Raw genomic sequence first — 15,958 nt, forward strand, 5'->3', positions numbered from 1 at the left:
TGCTATGATAATTCCAATCTAGTGGTTCAAAACCCACCTGAAGCTGCAAGTCAACTCGTTTAGAAATAAAAAAAAGTAATCTGAAGTGAACTTTTTTTATTTGCAAAGCAAACTCTCTTCTAAAGCCATAATGACAATTCAGTTGGGATAAAAAGTTTTCATAGCCCTTAAAACGGATCTTTTTCAGCTTTCAGTTTTCTATTACCGTAGGTGGTATGGTAAGACCTAGGCCCGGGATCGATTTACTTTTTCATTTTGATGTCCCCAGAGGCCAAAAACACCATTCGTTAAAATTTTTATATATTACCAACCTCCATATTTTATATACTCCAACCTAAAGGTGAGTGAGCGTAGCGAACGAACTTCAACCAGGACGTGATTGAGCCATGCGAACGAGCTCATCTTGAAAATGAACGAGCATGGGACATAAAACCACAATAGGACAGGACGACGTCTGTCGGGCCAGCTAGTAGATTTATATATGTCCGTGAACGCGATGATAACATGAGTAATTTTTGTCCGATTTTGATGAAATTAGGTTTAAAGGTGTAAAGCGGGATAAACTTGAATGAGTTCGTGAACCAGCATGATCGGACCATGGGAACGGGGCTTTACGGGGGGTTTTATCAGTTTTATGGGGTAAAAATTGGTTTTTCTCACTTTTGACCCTCAAAACACAAAATTTCCCTATTTCTCTTTAGACCTTTTTTAAGAGCGTAAAAAAACAAATAATTTAGTATATAAAAGTATTTTTGTACAGTTATTGGTAATGGAGAAAATTAAAAAAATTGTAAATTTAAAATTCCCATATTATTCTTAAGGAGAATATTGTAAGTTGTTGTAGTTTGCTTGTTTATGGATGTATTTTGATCAAACTTGGCAAATTTCTTTATTTTATACTAAGCTATTAATATTTTGCAACAAAACACACTTTATCAATTTCCTTATAGCAGCAAACCTAGTTACTCGTTAAACCTAATGTTATTGAAATATATTTAATTGAAAATCAATTCAGACAAATGGAAATTCGCTTAGTTGGTAGGTTTGCTGCGACGGGGGTATCTTTTCAGTTTAACCATCAAATATAATTAAACTCATAAACTTCTATAAAGTCAGTAAAAAATGTGTACGTCATCTTAAAGTTGGTCAAGGTTCTACAAAAAATATTAGATAATAAATGTAATACATTTACATTCCAATATGCAATTTACTTTAATCAGTTGCAAGTTCAATGGTTTATAGTGCAAATATCTTTTTTGAACTACAATGCGCAATACAGTACCCCAAGTTCTAGGTTTGCGCTTCACTGTATTTTTGTATTTCTATTACTCATTTGTAATACAGTGTCTGTTGAATATAGTGAAAGGCAATATAGTAAATGAAAAGTGATTTGTTATCAAAGCTTAAAATACAAGGCGAATTAACAATGTTGTTTATTTGATCGAATGTAAATAAATATATTATAAGAAATCTAACATTTTTTATGATTGATCCTCCTTGTTCTCATAAATTTTTTGTTTGTTTGTTTCTACTAATAGCCAAGTTTAAAAAATGAACTTAAAAAATAGGATTGTCAGTGAAATGTTATAGCCGTGTTGAGCAGAGCAAAGCTCTTTGGGATTGACTTCGATACAAACTTTCTGACATCTTCAAGCAGTTTGCAAGCTCTTGCAAAAGGTATTTACTTTCACTTTAATTTTTTGGGCTGTTCCCATTATTCTATCCAACAAAGAATGTTTCTGAAGAAACAGATTTCAATTGGGTGATGCCTATACAATATAAAACTGTCTTAAAATACAGAGTGTTCCAATTTTAAAGTTAGCGTAAAGTTGAGTGAACGTAGCGAACGAACATCAACCAGAATGACTGAGTCATCCGAACGAGCATTTGACATAAAACCACATTAGGACACAACGACGTCTGTCGGGCCAGCTAGTCCTAGTTAAAAAGGACAGTTGATAGAAAATAATACACTGAAGTGAAAACAGAAGCATACAATTCATGATTATTGGGCAAAAATAGCTACAATAATGTGCTCTTTATGTCCAAAATCTTGGATCCGAACATTTTTTGGTTTTATTTCATTACGGTCATTTTATTACATAAATGCATACAATTTTGTTGGTGACAAAATATACTTTGGTAACAATAATACAATACATTATACAAAAAACAGTACTGTAACTGCGTAAAAGAGGTGCCTTGATACCAATAATTTTCTACAAACCAAACATACAAAACTGTTTTTGCCATCAAATACTGAAATTCAAGTCTTTAATTGCATTATTGTATGCAAACTCTTTTGTACACTTAACTGAATATTATACTGGATATTATGAGGCATTAACACCTCACCTAATTGAATATTCAGCTGAAACATATGGAGTATTAAAGATCAATGTGAAAGCATTTTTTTGTTAAGGCACACCTTGTTTACAGTTATATAAAGAGAACTGAAGCAACCCATTATGTTTATAAAGTTTCTTTTGGAATGCCTTCTTCTGTTGCGCCAGTGTCAATCTGGAACAAAAAAACCATAAGTGTAAGTCAAATAACATTAACACGTTTTTTTGTAGTGATGAGTGTCAGAAACCATGTCTTTCCTCTACTACATAATAATAGTTGATAAACGTATAATCAATAAACAGTCACAACTAAAAAAAATTTGACTACGTGAATCATTTTCATTTAGGTTGAATGTTGAATATTATTTCAATTAAAAATTTATATTAGTTAAAAATAACTTCACAAACGCTAATATGCAGTTGAACCTTGCAAATTTGTTGATAAAAGACTCTAGATGCATTGACTCTTCCTACAGCTTAGATTAAACCTTAACTAAATGTTTGTATACCTTAACAAGCTTCTCCGCAGTGAGTGTGTTCGTACAAGCCCTCAAAACAACCTTGGGATAATTGTCTGCGTTGATGACTCTGACTCTAGGATTCTTCATCCGAAGATAAGCTTGCAACATTCTGTGAAGAGGCAAAGTACTAATAATTTTACGATGACTGTTCATACACCAGTAGTTAGATTCTAGTATTCAACTGAATTTGAAGTTGACCTGTCCAAATCACACAACAAAGCCCTAAATCTGAAAATGGTTATCTTTTCTATTAAAAAGTTTGTAAAACAGAAAAAAACCTTTGGATTAAAAAAATGTTCTGTTGAGAACAGTACTTATAGCATGTACCTTTTAAGTTGAAACAATTAGGCTATATAATTTCTTTTAATTGGTCAAGTACCTATTTAACGAGCTACACTAACAAAGATTTTACTGTTTATTATATTTCAGATACAACATTGCGTTCAATTATCAATACATCGTGGCAGGAACATAAAAGCTGAATATTTCAACCCAAATATGAGTGATTGATGATAAGTATAGAATGGAGCGAGATGAGTCCAACCACCAAAAAACCTACTGACTTTTTCAAGATCAAATAGTGTTGGAACTATTAACTGCATAGTAAAAAAAATTAAGACAATAATTCATACTTGTCCTAAACTCCTTACCTTCTTTTAGCTAAACCTGTGGATAGGAAATATTCTTGTTGGGTCTTTAGTATTTTTTAAATTTAAAATATTTTAACTTTTTATGGCCCAAAAGAGTCTTTACTTAAGTAAGACTAAGTAAAAACAGTATAGTTAACTAAACGTGAAATGTAATGGTAGTAAATTCCAACTAGCCTATCAGCGGCAATATCCAAAACCACCACTGCTTAAACTTAAAGCAATTATAATGGTTACTCTGAACTTTGATCATTTAAAGTTAAAGGAAAATAAATTACAATTGTTGTAACCAACATAGTGTAATTACATTAACACATTATTTACAAAGTAATATTTCATTTAAACATTTCACAACTTAAAGCTTCAAAAGGTCAAAGTGGTAGAATAATGTTCTAAGTAGGCCATAAGTCGAATCATCGTTGTACGAAAGTAGTCATTGTTGTAAAATATCACACTAGGATTTTTCATTCGTAGGAACGTAAGCTTCAATCTGCAACAGAAATTTGTACATGTTAAATTAATAATAATAATTAAAATTCCCCCCTTATTCATTACTCTAAGTATTAAGTTTTAAGACAGCGATGCCATACTAAACATACTCTTTAATTCCACCTCTTCTCTTTTTAGTCCCTTGGGGGACTTTGTCAAGTGTTTCCCTGCAGGGGACGAAATATTGTCTGTTCAGTGTATCTTCATTGTGTTCTATTGCCTACCTACAATTCTTCAAGGTATGATAGCACTGCTATCCTCTTACTCTACCATTCAAAATCCTGACCTGGAACAATTCCTTGAACATACTCTTTAATTTATGAAGCTGAAAAATTGAAAATAATTTTAATATTAGTTTCGTCCTTCATGTAGATAACTTGTTTTTGTTTCCTATTTGATTCTTGTTATTTCACTTGTTTCATAACTAGTTTTACCAAACCAATCTTATTACAAATAATAGTTCGTTCTCCAGTTTTATGTCAAAACAGCAAAGTGCAAATCATAAAATTGACTCTAAACTAAGAGAAAGAGAAAACCTATTTTGTCAACACTAGAGCTCAACACAAATAACATGACACGTACAAAGAAACAGGTGTACTGTGACCATCAATGTTCGTGCAATTCCTAACTTGTGCCTAGGTACGCCATGCATTGTGCAATATGTTTTTATTAATTACTTTACTAATAGTAAAATGAAACCTTTCAAATTTTTAACTAATCTCACACAAGTTTATTTATATTAGGAAAGTAGGAATAGATAACTCACTCGACTAAGAATTAAGTTTTACGGACTTAATAGCACACACGTTCACAACACAAAAAGTCAATAATATTGATATATAATCACCCTTTTTTTCGGTTCTTCTTCTGTGGAAGGTAGTAAAATAGTAAATAGGAAGTAGGTAGTAGTAAACTAACTATAGTTCGGCCGCTTAGAAAGCGACCTCCTCCAGCATTGGTTTAGCATTAGCGCGCAGGTCGTTTTCTAAGCGGCCGAACTACTGTCAGTAACATATCAAGTTGTTGTATTGTGGCTGCTTTATGTGGTATCAACTGCCATGAACTCATTTTTTAGGCGAGTAAGTTACCAGTTCATCCTTTCTTTGTATATTCTAAGCAAAAGCTTAAAAGCTTTTTCCTCTAAAAACACCTAAATGTTAAAAACCCTTTAATAATGTTCCCATGTGTTTCTAGAACATGAATTCAATCAACAGCGTCCATTAAATTCCATACATCCTCAACACAATTACATATGAAATGTGAATACCTACTTCTGGTAACATGATCTGGTAGTTCTCTTCAAGGATTTTCTTGATTTCACCAAGCACTTCTTCAACAGTAACATTTGAATCAAGATCAATCTTTGATGGATTGCGCATACATGCATATGCTTGAGCCAAGCTGAACATAGAACAATAATTATGGAAATGAAAGCTGTGTTGGTAAGCCCAAAACCTTTTCAGAAAACGTATGCCGTAAGGCCTTTATAAAGGACTAGCTTGTCCTGTTTGATTTTAAAACTCCCAGAATTCTATCAATTCCTCGATTTCAAGTCCAACATACATGCATGCAACATTTAAAAAGACTGGTTGGTGATTGATTTTTTTCATATGAAAATAACACTTACTCATGATTTCCTATACGTTAGCAATAACAATAACCCATGTGAACAGAACCCCAACACCTGACTGTAGTATTCCAGGCTTGTCTCTGATGTTGTAGCCCACATTGACATTATATGACAATGCAATATATATATTTTGGGTATGTGGCAGGGGAACTGTCAAAACGCCCTGCTCTTGTTACTATGTAACAACTGTCTATACTATTTTATTAATCATGTAACAACCCAAACACCTTGATTTTAAGGATTTTTGTTAGGACATCAGGATTTATCTAGGTGAGGTGGGATAGAGTACATCCTGGCACAAAATCAGGAAAGCTTTACACTACACTTTATCTTTAGAATATTCCGTTGTCACTGACAGCATTTTCAAGCAGGGGAGGTTTTGAGGCCTACCTAGTCTAGTTTGAAGAAAGAAAGAACGATCAAGTTTTTATGGTGGATTTTATTCCCTAATCAAACTGTTCTTAATTGAAATACTGTATTCTAAGTTGTGTTTAGTTCAAAGTTGTTGTGTTTTTTGTGCTGGGATAAACTCTCTCTCATTAAGGCACTATCCAAAACCTTGTCATCGAAAACATCATTTAACCGAAAGGCTGATGGCCAGTGCTGCCGTGGTTGAAAAAGACGATAACCAGTATCGCCAAGCCTGCAAGATATGCTCATGGATGTTACCGCGATCGCAGGAGACTCTTACTGCCGAGATACAAAGATATATGCTCACAGATGTTGCTGCGATTGCGGAGACGACACTGGTGTCAAGACTGCAAAATATGCTTACAGGTGTGGCTGCAATTGCAACATTCACCTCACAAGGAATGCTGCTACAATTGCAGGAGGCAATAAAATACATGTAAGGATGTATTTAAATTTAAAATAAAGTATCAATGACCGATTATCTCATTATTATTATTTCGGAGGAATAAGTTATCTAAACCTCCAATCCCAATTGTTTTGAATAATAAATTCTTTACTGTAATTAAAGAGAAAAATATTAAAATAGTGGTCGCTTAACAGAAAAATTGGAATCACTCGACACTACTAAGGGTAATTTACACCTTTTATTTACCTTAGACGCTAGACTATAAAAATTCAGCCTTAATCCAATGTTTGACCAAACCCTAAAAAATAAATCCAACTTACGCCTCTCTCAGTTCCTTGTTGTCTTTCATTCTCAGTTCCTCCCGAGTGACACTCTTATTCTTCCTCCTCATGAGTCGGTCGAGTCGCTTGCTCTCGCTGACGGAGAGAAAAAAGACAATGTCGGGTTTGAGAAGGTCGTGAGGCCACTCGTAAACCTCATCGTTCTCTGCTGGCAGAGTGCCGTTGTAATCTTCCACTGCCTGTTGTGCAATGGCGTACGCTGCGGTACTGTGCCAGAACCTAAAACATGTAAATATGGTTACAATGTACGGCAAGGTGTCAAAATTGTTAAAATTTTAATTTTTTTTCGCCACAATACTTTTATCCCGAAATTAAATACCAGTTTTTATGGAAATGCCCTTGCTGAAAAACGCAGGTGCTAGAAAAAGTCCATGACATTACATATTCCGCAGCTGCAAAAAAACACAGCTAGGAAAACCTTTCTGTACAAAAAACAAAAAAAAAAAATAGCCTTATTAATAAAAAAATAAACAGAACTAAGAGGTTTTAAGCTTCTCAATAACTGGAAATTTACTTTACCTGTCCATGATGACTGGTTTGTTAATGTAGGCTTCTCTCACTTGCTGGGCCGCGAGATAGTTACCGAGGGCGTAGTAGGCCCGGCGCAGCTCTAGAGAATGGGCGTCAAACTTCTCCCTCAGCCCCAGTAGCGCAGGGGGTGGCGTACCCAGTTGCTGTCCACTGATCAAGCGAGTCAGTCGACCACTGATTGTGGTTTTACCTGTAAGTAGTTAAAATTAGCTAAACTACAAACAAATAAATTCTTCCGCCAGCAATCAGAGATCCCCATGAATAAGAGAGTCTTAGAAATCCTGCTTTATTTGCCTTTGGTAAATATTTGATTTAAAGTTCACATGGATCTAAATTATAAAGTTATAATAGATCAAACAGCCTACTAGACTCAAATTTAGCACTATTCAACAAATACTCAATCCTCAATCAATTGCCTGGTCACAGTATTATCATTCATATCATATATCATACAAGCCATTTATATCATACAAGCCATTTGTGATTGGCTGGATTCGAACTTGTCTTGAACACTGATAGAAAAATCTTACCACAATAGTATCATATCGGAGTAACCCAGTTTAATAAAAACTTATTAATGTGTTTTTAAACATTCAATCAAATAATAGGCAGTGAGAGTGCATACTAATAATATTGTTTTAACCAAAGGTAAATCTATAGCAACTTGTTTAAAATAGTATTGGTTCACCTGATGCATCAATGCCTTCGAGAACAATGAAAACTTTACGTTTGGATCTATCTACTACTTCGTTAGATTTGGAATAGTTCTCATCAAAGATCTTCAGAAGCTCTTGTACTTCTGGCAGACTAAAATACTGCAAAAAAATGGCACAGATTAGTTTATATTAGTATACCGAAAGGATGAATTATGTTTATAAACACAAATCTAAAAATAAAAATATTCTTCAGTTTAAAAGTGTTTTAACATGAATAATATAAAAGAAAATTTATCAAAACGAAATTTAAAAAAATGTTTAGCGAAATGTGTTAACACAGCAGTTTTATGTTAACGAGTAAAAGCTAGAAGTGTGATTAGCCAATGTTTTATTGAATATTAATTTTTCCAATATTTAAGGACCAATCTTCCTTCACACTGTACCTCATTACTATGAAGGCAATTTAAACGCTGTCGTATCAATAAAGTAGGTTTATTTTTTTTCTGAACTAAATGTTTTGGCTAAACTACGTTTCTGGAAGTCCCAGGGCACTCACTCCTGCTGTTTTAAGTTATTTCAATAATAATCTTTGTCTAATTTATCATCCTATCTAATACAAAGTTATTTTCAAATTGTGCCTGATAGAGGAAATTTTCAAACTGTACCTTATCACTATGAAGGCATTTTTTCACAGCATCCAGAGATTTAAAAACTCCGACAAACTTCATCTCGGTGTCTCCAGAGTTTTCCTGTTTTGATGTCATGTCTGTAACATACGATATCTTGGATATAGTGATTGCCCAGGAATACAGCAAGAAGATTGCTAGTTTAATTCTGAGAAAAGCCAGATGCTTTTTGACAGTTCTTAAATTGACCCAAGTATTCTTGATCTTTGGGCTTAACTTTTAAGAAATTGCTCTTGCCGCTAAAGTACAAGTTGACCGGCCTTAGTCAGTAAAAAAAATGTCATCTAATTTACTCAACACTCATTATTCACCCAAATATTTGCTTCCTAATGTGTGTTGGCGTACAGAAAAATTAAATTACTATTCCTAGGCATTAAACTGTTCTTTTAATTTTTTTAGTAATTGACAATATACAGTATTTAACATAGCCTAGCCTAAATTAAATCCCAGAGTAATTAAATAAAAACGTTCTATAAAATTAAACTAAAACACTTTATTTATTATTCAAATTGCCTCTGTATAAGGTTACCACTAAAATAAAATACTTAACATAAAAAACTAATTGTTTACATTTACAAATTAAATCTTTCAAAACCCTTTTTTAATGACCAAGAAATTTTAACCAAGACGTTACATGACCAATCGACAAATTTAACTTTTTACGCCAGAAAATAACATGGATATGAATATATTGCAGTAAATAATAAACATCAACAGGTTAGAAACACTGGTGGCGTCCAATGATCAATGATGTCCCAAGAGATGATTAAAGCAACGTGAGCATGCAGGGGGCTACACCGGGGGGTGAGGAGGGAGGTTTGACTTCCTAGGCCCCTGATGTAGCATCCATCATTGTCCTGTGATAGAGCATCAGTCTTAAACTCCTTACAATGTAGTTAGCTGTTAGCTCCCCCAGCAAACTAAAACTGTAGGCCACAACGAGAGCGCGACTCACAAACAGCTTACGATGATTGAGCACTAAATTGGATGGTAATACTTGAGATTTGGCTTAATATTTGGGTAATAATCCAGTGTAGGTATTTACCTATAACACAATTAATTTATTGAGTTGTATTTTTATATTAAAGTAATTTAGTTCAGTAAAATTCCATCTGTTACTTCTCAGACTGCTGCTCTAAGATACTGAATATTGAAAATAAATTACCTATATTTAATGTGTATTTAAATGAACCATACTTAGCGTACGGTAGCTCTAATGTTGTGTGTTTTTAGCGAATTTTTCATAATCACAATAACTTTAACTTGGTTAATTTTTGTTGTATTTTGCCATTTGGCTTGAAGGTGTAGGGCAGGATAAACTTGAATGAGTTTGCAAAACCATCAAGATCGGGTCATAGGAACGAGGTATTAAACAAGTTTTGAAATTTCCAATTTTTTACTTTCAAAACATGAAAATCCATCAAGTAGAAAAAAGCTAAAAAAATTATTGTGTATATTTAAGTGTACAATTAATTAAAGGTAAAAGAGAATATTCAAAAAGCTGAACAATTTCTGGGCTATGTATCCTACTCTGCGACACTCCGCTGCTGTTTTCCAAACTAAGTTAGTCTTTTATTACCTTCCCCACTAGCATAATGCACAGAATAAAGTGAAGACTCTTTAAATCTACTCATTATTCCATGCTTAAGAGTCCTTGGAGACTATCGGCTATCTTGGATAGTTTCAAACAGCTACTGAAGAGTTCTTTATCACCCAAAAATATTTTTTTAACACAAAAGTAATTAGGCTATATATTATTTACATATTTAGTAGGCCTAACTTACTGTGATATTGAAATGTTCTTTGTAGTTTTGAATTGTTCTCCAAGGGAGTCCATGGAAAGCTAACGGCCATCATTGATTTGCCCGCCATAAGAGCAATGTTAGGCCTAATTTTGTTAATTTCAAACAGCCGCTGAAGATTTATTTAGCCTACCATCTCAAAATATTTTTTCAAACCCCAAAGTGTTCGTAATTTAGATTTTTGGTATAGCCTACTGTGGGATTAGACATTTGCTTTGTAGTTCTTTAACTGTTTTATGAGTTAGAACGTCTAGGCTCCAAGGACTCTTAATGTAACATTAAATACCCAAATCATAATTAGCCTAGCTACTTAAGTTCTCTAAACTTGGAGGGACATAAAAAATAAATACATCAATACTAAACCAGGACAAATTTGATGGACAAAAAACCATTTAAGGGAAATAGAGGAAACCTTAGAGGAAATAAGAAATGTAGAGAAGAAATGTTAGGCTTACCGGTACCAGTTTGTTTATAGGTTGTGTAGTGTTGATAGGCCTTATCTTTGACTATTGATACAACTTCTTGACTACTGATTGACTTCTGTATCCAATAGTCAGTAGCCTTACTCATCCACCCTTTTTGGCATCAATGATCTCAAGTTTTTTTTTTTTAACTAGGCCTACCGTACTTCTTAACGTTTTTCATGAAACTTTCAAAATGAATTAACTTATAATTTGGGTACCTAAATAAAGCTAATTAAGGGGAGAAGCAACTTAACTTACGGTATTTTAAAAACATATGCACAGCTGCAGGGGTGTCATGGAGTAGGGTTTTTGGCCCAAGGCACAAAATAACTTAAAAATTGAACCATATCTGAAATGACGTCTAACTTATATCAAAATAATATTTGACCTTATAAGTTAAAAATATTGTAGGCCTAGGCTCTCTGCGGAACTGAAGCCGGATTCACTTAATTATTTAAAAACCTAGGCTATGTGTCCACGAGTGTTCTAAAAATTCGCTTTGATACCTAAGCTAACTAAACAATATTTACCGATATGTAGGTATGGCAAGTATATAACATGTACAAAACCTCTTTACATAGCCTAGACCTAAGTTTATATAACTTACCTTATATTATCTTTATAGGCCTATCTTAATCTATTTAGGTATAAACTTAAGTAGCCTAACAAACATTTCATTTTCAGTTGATGATTGTAAATTGGTAAAATGATAGACCTAAACATTAAGCCGCGTTTACACCAAAGTCCACCACTAAGTTTTCCGCTAGTTGCGGAAACAAGTTGCTATTTACTACAAAATACAGCAACTTTTTCTGTCATCCACTAGTGGAGAGACAAGTTTCCCACTAAATTTTGGTTTCCCACGGAGAGTCTGTAAAGATCAAAGAAAGTTTACGACAAAAAGTGGAAGATTAGTTGCTACACGCTTTGCGCAAGCTACTTTTAGAAAACTAGTGGAGAACTGTTCCCCCTGGCCCCTTCATGCACCCCGGGTGTGACGTCGGGCGGTAGTCAATTCTTTGGCAACAAGTTTTCTGCTAAGTTAGTTGCTCTAAATTAGTGAGGGACAACTTTTGGTTTTCCACAAAACTCTTGCACTAGTTTATAAAACTTGTTTGGAGCAACATTTAGTTAGCCTATAAACTTTTAGTTGTTAACTTTTGGTTGTCAACTTTGGTGTTAACGCGGCTTTCATTTATTATGTTTCAGTCCCCAGGGTGCCTAACTTATTCTCAAAAGCAAACAGCTTTTGAGGGTTAGGAACACCTCTCTGACAACTAAGTTAAAATTATTGTCTAGTTGATTGATCTACCAAAATTACCCGTCTCACTCTATTAAACTTACTTTTACTTATAATAGCCTATTTAACCACACAAAAAAATCCACCAAGAAGAGATAAGATTTGATTGTGAAATAACCGGCAACACAGAAAGATAAGTTCGACGAAGTAACCCAAGTTTGTTTATGGTAGTTGCATCTGCTACAAACTCAACTGAAATTTTTTTAATGTAACGTAGTGCATTGTCAGTACTGTAATTTACAGCTTTTACTAATTTAAACCACTAAACTTAACTTACCATAACCACTGCATACATTCAACAACCATTAACTAGACTTGGCTATTTTTTTAACCGCAACCACAGGAACAGACAGACCGACACCACAACAACAAAGCAAGCACAGCAGACCAAAACCCAAAACCAAACAAAAAACAAAACACACACTGGCGTCGGAAGAAAAAATATAGGTGGGAGGACAGACTTTCAGCCTAAGTTGACAAGAAAAGTGCGTTTATACTGTTGATCATAGTCTTAGAGGAGTTACACACTATAACTAATTACACTTCTAATACTATAAAATGAGCTTTATAAAAGATTTCCAGCATAAAATCGAGTACAAGGAAATCAATAAATTGTGGGTCTAACCACTGACATCCTGGGCTGATACCTTTTTACCTAACAGTTTAAAATATTACTGTCTGAGTACCTATAGATTGACTATCTAGTACACCCAGCTGTCCTTGATAATTGGGCTTTTAATAAATGGACCTGACTAATGAAACAGCTGTTCTAGTAAGTAACAAAGCTAGGCTACACAAGGCATCACACTCCCTACACTCCCCTCCGTCACATTTGTTGGATGGGTTACCTAGGTGGAGTCCCCATCTCAATTGATGATAATGATGAAGATTAAATCTACCGATCCGATATGTCTTCAAATCAAATAATCTTTATTTGATGAACAGAAATATCTGCACAATAGCGTCAACTGTTCTTAAACTAAAAAAAAAGATCTTTATTTATACAGGGTGATTGGTACTCAGTGTGACAAAATTTTTTTGGTGTAAGTACAAAGTAAATGAAGTGTGATGATGCATACAAAATGTTCCAGGTCTAAAAATTAGCTTCCCAAAAAATTATTTTATGTTTTTAAAAAATAACCATGCTTTTACACTTAATACAGCGATTTCTCAATTACCTATATATGAATTTGAGCAGATAATGTCATTTTCGTGTTCTACATTAAATTTTGAATAAGAATAATACAAAATGACAGAGGATCAGTCGTAAAAACTCCATTGTAAATAGATTCAAAGATAAAAATTAAGATGTTTTATAAAAATTCAAAAAACAATGGTCTATTGCATTTTTCACACCCTGTATACAAGAAAGTGACGGAATATGTTAAAAACTGCGCCATTTTATAAGCTTTCCAACCATAGGCCTATGCTACACTATTGAGGTTTAGATATTTTTTCGTTTGTTTTAGTGGTTTGAATGCCAGAAAACAGGGATTTTTTTTTACTGTTTCACTGTTCAAGCTGAAACAAAAATACAACTTTTGCTTAATACATGCCGACTTTCTATGTTTTAAATGTTAAAGACACCATGCTTTGTAGTCTTCAAACCACTAAAGCGTACATAAGCAGACATAAAGCTCAATGGTGTAGCATATGGTTGGAAAGCTTATAAAATGGCGCAGTTTTTAACATATTCCGACACTTTCTTGTATACAGGGTGTGAAAAATGCAATAGACCAATGTTTTTTAAATTTGTATCAAACATCTTAATTTTTATCTTTGAATCTATTTACAATGGAGTTTTTACAACTGACCCCCCGTCACTCTGTATTATTCTTATTCAAAATTTAATGTAGAACACGAAAATGATATTATCTACTCAAATCCATTTACAGGTAATTGGGAAATAGCTGTATTAAGTTTAAAAACATAGTTATTTTTGAAAAACATAAAATAATTCTTTGGGAAGCTAATTTTTAGACTTGGAACATTTGATATGCATCATCACACTGCATTTACTTTGTACTTACACCAGAAAATTTTTGTCACACTGAGTACCAATCACCCTGTATAAGTCTCTAACTGATCGCTTGGATAAAAACGGATCCAATTAATTAAATCTAGTCACAGACATTTTTAGTCAAAGAGACAAATGCAATCATTATCATACGCTCAGCATATTTATGACATTTTAATTTATAGTTTTGAGCTAAATGTTCATTTAATGCAAATTTGTATACGACAAAGCTAAATAGCCAAACTGTCTTGGAAACCGCGTGGTTATAGCACTTACTATCAATTATGGAGGTGGAAATCACAAGCGGGGTCAATTTTCGATCCAGATGCCATTCGGCATTGGAGTACGGTACCTACAAATTAGTCATGGAATCCAATAAAAAGGGTAAATATAGTAATAAGACTAGGGTTATCGATCTCTTACAAAACACTCATGCCAATTGTGTGAAGATATAGAAAATAAAACAAATATAGGTATTATTTGTTCTTCTTAACAAGCAAGGTTACAAGCTAATTGAGTTAAATTCAGTAAAAACGTAACCAGTTTTGAAGTGACATAACAGGCTGCAGATTTCACAAATACAGTAAGAATACCCCCGCCGCAGCAAACCTGCCGACTAAGCGAATTTCCATTTGTCTGAATTAATGTGTAATTAAATCTATTGAAAAAAAAAACATTAGGTTTAATGAGTACCTAGGTTTGCTCCTGCTACAAGAAAACTAATAAAGTGTATTTATTAGTAAAATTGTAATTGCTTAGTATAAAATAAATAAATTTGCCATGTTTGATCAAAATATATCCATAAACAAGCAAACTACAACATTTTACAATATTCTTCATAAGAATAACATAGGAATTTTAAATTTACAGTTTTTTTTCTCCGTTACCAATAACCGTACCTACAAAAACACTTTGATATACTAAATAATTTTTTTTTAAGCTCTTTAAAAAGGTTTAGAGTGAAATTGGGAAATGTTGTGTTTTTAGTGTCAAAAATGGGAAAAAACTATTTTTCTATAAACTATAAAAATTTGAACGAATTGTGTTTTTGGCCTCTGGGGGACATCAAAATGAAAAAAGTAAATCGGTCCCGGGCCTAAGTCTTACCGTGCCACCTACGGTAATTGGTACAGTACTTCCCTATAGGGAAATTCGCTAAAAATCCACATGCAGTAAAATCAATATGCCTATACTTACTACATTTTTGTTGAGCTGCCGATTCTTCTGGAAGTTTAAAACAAGATATGACCAGCACACACAATGCATTGCATTTGTTTAACAACATCCCACTCTAACTTACATTTGGTCTTATCAGTTAATCGATAAGAACGTGTCTCACGAAACACACTCAAAGTTGATTTCGCTGCAGTTATTTTTTGGTCTACGTAGGTTAAAGAATAAATTTTAGGCTACTACAGTTATCTAATAAGCGGATATTTTTTAACTGATTATATTATGATGGAAAATTCACTTTGCCACATTCCAAATTTTCAACCGAAAATATACAAAATCATAACTACATGCTATAGGAATAGGTAAAACCATACATACTCCATTTAGTGGATTTCTCATCTTTTATGGAACCGCTGAAGCCAATTGTATTGTTAATTGTTAGTTCTGTCCGGTGTACTGTAGAGGTCGTGTTTTGTTTAAAATTTGGTTCTTGTAATTTCAGTGAGTTAAACATAAAAACCTATAGTTTTACAAAATGA

General features: G+C 33.5%; 1 protein-coding gene across 1 annotated transcript; it reads right to left on the reverse strand.

Annotated features, from left to right (window-relative positions):
* Nucleotides 1-2,136: 2,136 nt before the first annotated feature.
* Nucleotides 2,137-15,527, reverse strand: LOC129003200 (UMP-CMP kinase 2, mitochondrial-like). The gene is made up of 7 exons (XM_054431483.1): nt 15,444-15,527; nt 8,643-8,743; nt 8,010-8,136; nt 7,310-7,511; nt 6,770-7,009; nt 2,855-2,975; nt 2,137-2,520 (listed from the first exon to the last, which is right to left on the reverse strand). Exons 2-7 carry the CDS (start codon nt 8,739-8,741, stop codon nt 2,473-2,475), a joined length of 837 nt encoding a protein of 278 aa, XP_054287458.1. The 5' UTR covers nt 8,742-8,743; nt 15,444-15,527; the 3' UTR covers nt 2,137-2,472.
* Nucleotides 15,528-15,958: the final 431 nt, after the last annotated feature.

This window comes from Macrosteles quadrilineatus, unplaced genomic scaffold (genome assembly GCF_028750875.1).
Source record: "Macrosteles quadrilineatus isolate MER2022 unplaced genomic scaffold, UCM_ALF_1.0 Scaffold_9__3_contigs__length_116548681, whole genome shotgun sequence".
Taxonomy (NCBI): Eukaryota; Metazoa; Arthropoda; class Insecta; order Hemiptera; family Cicadellidae; genus Macrosteles; species Macrosteles quadrilineatus.

Bases quoted from the DNA above. Each gene is read 5' to 3' on its own strand.
- LOC129003200 (XM_054431483.1), bottom strand. From the start codon at position 8,741: ATGACATCAAAACAGGAAAACTCTGGAGACACCGAGATGAAGTTTGTC. The intron at 8,137-8,642 runs GTACAGTTTGAA...ATTTTTTTGCAG, and splicing joins AATGCCTTCATAGTGATAAG to TATTTTAGTCTGCCAGAAGT. The intron at 2,976-6,769 runs GTAAGTTGGATT...GCCTCTTCACAG, and splicing joins AACAAGGAACTGAGAGAGGC to AATGTTGCAAGCTTATCTTC.